We start from the raw sequence: 4,545 nt of genomic DNA on the forward strand, positions 1-4,545 counted from the left end.
TGAAACTGCATAACGCTTCTAATTCAGAAATGGTTCTGTATTCATACTCAATAGGTTTTGTGTACATATTATTGGGATTGACATGCACTACTGGATTATGCCCTGCAGTAACATTTTGTTCGAAGAATCCAATTCAGACCTATGGTTATGCTTTCCTTTTTTCTCTCACTGGATCTTTTGGAATCTCCTTTGTTCTGGCTTTGATTAAAATTTTTGGTGCACTTCTTGCTGTAACAGTGACAACAGGAAGAAAAGCAATGACCATTGTACTTTCATTTCTATTCTTTGCTAAACCATTCACATTTCAGTATATATGGTCTGGCTTGTTAGTTGTCTCTGGTATATTTCTCAATGTTTATAGCAAAAATATGGACAAAATAAAACTACCATCACTAAAAGATCTGAAAAACAAATCAGTGGATGAGAGAACGTCAAGGACGTTGGCACAAACTGTATAGGCATGATTCATTATGTTCAACATAGAATCCTGTTGGAATAATCGTCAGTTGATTATAAAGGAATTATAAAAACCAAAAGATCTAAAGGCATGGTATCTCTGATGGTTAAGGTTATGTGTCAGTTTGACTAGGCCATGATTCTCGATGGTTCAGTGGCCTTTACATAATCATCCTGCATTTTGTCATCTGAACGAGCACCAGTCAGTTGAAAAGGGAGTTTCTTTGGGGGTGTGACCTGCATCCTCTGTATGGATGTCCTGACAAACCTTGCTTCCTCTTGATCCTGCATCCCACTTGTCACACTCTGACCTTCAGTTCTTGGGATATAAGCCTGTGATCTGTCATGCAGATCTAAGGATTCATCGGTTCCTGCAGCCCCAGGACCGAGCAGCCTTCCATCTGACATGCCGCTTTTGAGTTCATCAGCTCCTGCCCCTGTGTGAATCAGGAGAAGCCTCTAGCCTGATGCCTGACCCACAGATTTGGGATTTTCTAGCCTCCATAAATATGTGAGCTGTTTCTTTGAAACAAATCCCTCCCTCTCTCTCTGTCTCTCTCATATATATGTATATGTATATACACATATATATATTTTCTTCAAGAACATTGTAGCTATTTGAGCTGTGGGAGCCTTTGTCTAGCACACCTTAAGAATAAACTGTTAATGTGAAGGCATGAAAAAAAAAAAAAAGAAAATCAGGATGCATGTCTCATCATAAAGAGATTTATTTTCCCTTAATATTTTGGTAATGAAAATGTTCAACAAATAAAGAGATAGAGCCACTGGAGAGGAGAGGAGAGGAATCAAAGAGTTTGAGGACTCTACCCCCCAAATCTGTCATATCTCTAATGGGCTACTGACCACAAGAAAATAATTCTTACAGCTGGAACTTTAACTGGCTTGCTGAGTAGAACCTGGCAAAACTCCTCCCAGAACAAGTGTTTTGTTTTGTTTTTTACAAGCACATTTCTTTATTTTTTTTTCCTTTTTTTATTTTACTTATTTTTTTTTTAAATAATTTTAATGAACACTTACAGAGAATTTGGATTTCCATTCATTCATTGCCAGGACAAGTTTTATTCTTACATCCTAATCCTAAAATTCACCCATTAAAACAATATGGTATCATATCTAATCATCACATGTAAATATTGAGTTAAATGTATCCAATCCTTTTAAAAATACTAGGCTGTAATCACATTCCAGATCTTCAAAGAGTCTTCATTTCCTAAGTATATATAAACATGCATTTATATGCACGCTGAATCATATTAGTCATGACTAGTAATTCTACTTTATACACTTTTTTAAAAAGCTGAAAAAGTTCATCATTTTTTAAGAAATCCTAGCTGACATGTAAGCATTAAAATCCATGCTCCACCACCAATCAGCTGAAAGCCTTTCAACTCATAAAGTACTTACTCATACTTACCCTTATGGTTTCAGATGCAAAATGCCCTTCTGAAATCATTAGATTTCCAGTTTCATCCAGTTTAACAATGGCTCCTGAGTTAGCCTGCACTTCAGCTTCAAAGGCTTGGTGCTTTTGAAGCTTTCCCTGTTGGTAAACCATGAAATGAGCCATATAATGCAATCTCACAGCACTTCTTTTCTGTTTTACAGATCCCCACCATTCTTCCTCTCCTTAGTCACATTTTATCTCATGAACTTATCACTCAGCATCTCACTCATGTCCCTATCTGCTTAATTACAAATACGGCATATCTGTACTGGTCCTCTGAAAGCTTGACCATTTTTCAACTTTACAGACAGGAAAATGCTATAAAGTATCCTACTTTCACTGTCCAGCAGGACATTAACTTTTATGTGGACATTATATCCCTTCTAGAAATATAGAACCTTATCCACCCTATTAACCTTCTTAGTATTAGTGTTTACCCTTAAATAACCCATCTACGTTCACTTGTAAGACTATTTAGAGAGTTCTGGTAGCCTACTGGCAAGAAGCTGCACTGCAATCCCAGAGGTACGTGGTTCGAATCCACCAGTTGCCCTGCTGGAAAAGAAGGGGCCATCTCTTCCTGTACCAATCTGATTCAATTTGACAGAACACACAAAAAAATTATAAAATAAAAAGAAAACAAAAAACAAACAAAAAAACCAACCAAGTACTGACGTGGGAAGGAGCCCTAGGATTAGAGCTTAACCACTGCTCACAATCTTGTCTTAGATGACTTCTGCACAGTAAAAGAACCCATGTGCCCACTACTACTCTACTAGCAATCAAGTAATTTAGAAAGTCTTTCAACAAAAATCAATGTAAAGAGCCTGTGCTTTTAAAAAATTAAAACCAAACAGCTGTATTAAGATATACTTTTACATATGATAAAATTCACTGTCTTAGGTACACAATGCAGTAATTTTTAAAGGCTTTGTTTCTGATAAGATTTAATTAGTCTCTTAAAAACACTTTAACAAATCATAACCAAATTTTTGCCATCAACACCACTAATTAGCATGTCCTTCTCAAAAACACATTCCCAGAGATCAATCGTCCCTGAAAAATGCTTCAGGACCATCATGATTACCATGCAATGGTATGGGAACCATGGGTTTAAAGCATTTAAAGATAAGTATTTATATTCCACCATAATACACTGGTGGCTTTTCAGAATAATCAAACAGTCCTTCTTTATGTCAGATATTCTTAGTACTGCCAAGATCATACTTAACCAACCATCTTGCTGACCTCAGGAATACAATATTTGGGTTTTCCAAAACTTGGCAGAAATCTGAGGGAGATCAAACACACCTGCAAATTAGTTGGGTCTTTATAATTCTCATCAGATGCAATCTGAAGCTTCTCCTGAATCCACTTCTCCAATTCCTCAGCATCTCTTTGGAAAAACTGGAATCGATAGGAATCCTCAAGCTTCTGGCGCCTAAGGGTTGAGAGCTCCTTAAAGCGGTGATATCTGTCCAGAACCTGCTGGCGCCTCTCTTGGATGTCCTCTGCTGTTTCCAGCACTTTGACCCCACTTGGGTCCATTTTCTGAAATGACAGAATGCCCTGAGATAAGCATTACAAAAACCCAAAATAGATTCAGGGGAATCAATCTCTCCCTGAAGGAAAGAGAAAGAATTATCCACTTGTCCTAGTAGGCAAGTGAACTGAGAAGGCAGCATCTCCCAAGGATCTAAGAATGAAACCTAGGTACTATTACTCGATAAAACACTGTCACATACCTCTATAACACCTAACTTTAGGGGACCCCAGAGGATGTCTGGAAGGAAATATTTTAAGGAAACCAAGTGAAAAATGCAAATGAAGACTAGTTTACACTGTCAATTATGTGAAACTGTTGAGAATTCAAAGAAAACATTAAATCTGTACTTAAAAAAATTATTGTCAAGTCTATTATTAAAAAGTCCTCTAATCTATTCTTTGCACTTTTTTGTGTGGGAATTAGAAACAAATTACTCTTATTTCAATGATATTTTCTTTCTATCTTTCTGGACCTCAACCTGTTATTCAATATAGAAAAATGAACAACTATAAAATAACTGAATCCTTAACAAGAATAACCTGCAGATGTTACCTAAATAAGATAATCACTTCCTAGGTTACTTGAAAATGTCACCCTTTTATGTCTTTCAAACTATCAGAGAGCCTGGAGAATGACTAGGATCTATTTCATCTGAAAAGGTACAACTTGGTTTTTAAAGAAAGTACTAGGAAAGGCCTGGCCAACTTGATCTCAATATGTAATTTAGAAAGGCAAGAAAGTGGCTTAGATTCAGCATCAATTTCAAGTTATCCACAAATGTAGAATGATTAGGCAGGAAATATTTCTCTTTTAACACCTTAAACACACAGATTTTTGGGTTGCTTCACCAGATTCTAATGTTAAGAGAGAAAACCTGACCTAAGTATGTGAGAAATCCAGAATACATGGTCCTTTTATCAACAATAAGTCACTTTACCCTCTAACAAACTGAAGACCCACAGAATGACAGGTAAAAATAAAGAACAAAAAGTTTCTAAATTTGTAATATGTGACCTTGCACAAATCACTTTTCCTCTGTCTTTTAACTTGCTATAGTGACTGAAAATAGTAGTGAGAT

General features: G+C 36.4%; 1 protein-coding gene across 3 annotated transcripts in view; it reads right to left on the reverse strand.

Annotated features, from left to right (window-relative positions):
• SPTAN1 (spectrin, alpha, non-erythrocytic 1) overlaps positions 1 to 3,469 on the reverse strand; it is a 63,036-nt gene extending 59,567 nt beyond the window's left edge. For all 3 annotated transcript variants that reach the window (XM_006892491.1, XM_006892489.1, XM_006892490.1), the window contains exons 1-2: positions 3,233 to 3,469; positions 1,892 to 2,017 (exon numbers count right to left, since the gene is read on the reverse strand). In XM_006892491.1, the coding sequence (XP_006892553.1) occupies positions 1,892 to 2,017; positions 3,233 to 3,469 (363 nt within the window). The remainder of the gene's footprint in view (positions 1 to 1,891; positions 2,018 to 3,232) is intronic.
• Between the last annotated feature and the right edge of the window lie 1,076 nt (positions 3,470 to 4,545).

The sequence above is a fragment of the Elephantulus edwardii genome, unplaced genomic scaffold, assembly GCF_000299155.1.
Source record: "Elephantulus edwardii isolate Elephantulus edwardi_28Jun2011 unplaced genomic scaffold, EleEdw1.0 scaffold00116, whole genome shotgun sequence".
In the NCBI taxonomy this organism is placed as follows: domain Eukaryota; kingdom Metazoa; phylum Chordata; class Mammalia; order Macroscelidea; family Macroscelididae; genus Elephantulus; species Elephantulus edwardii.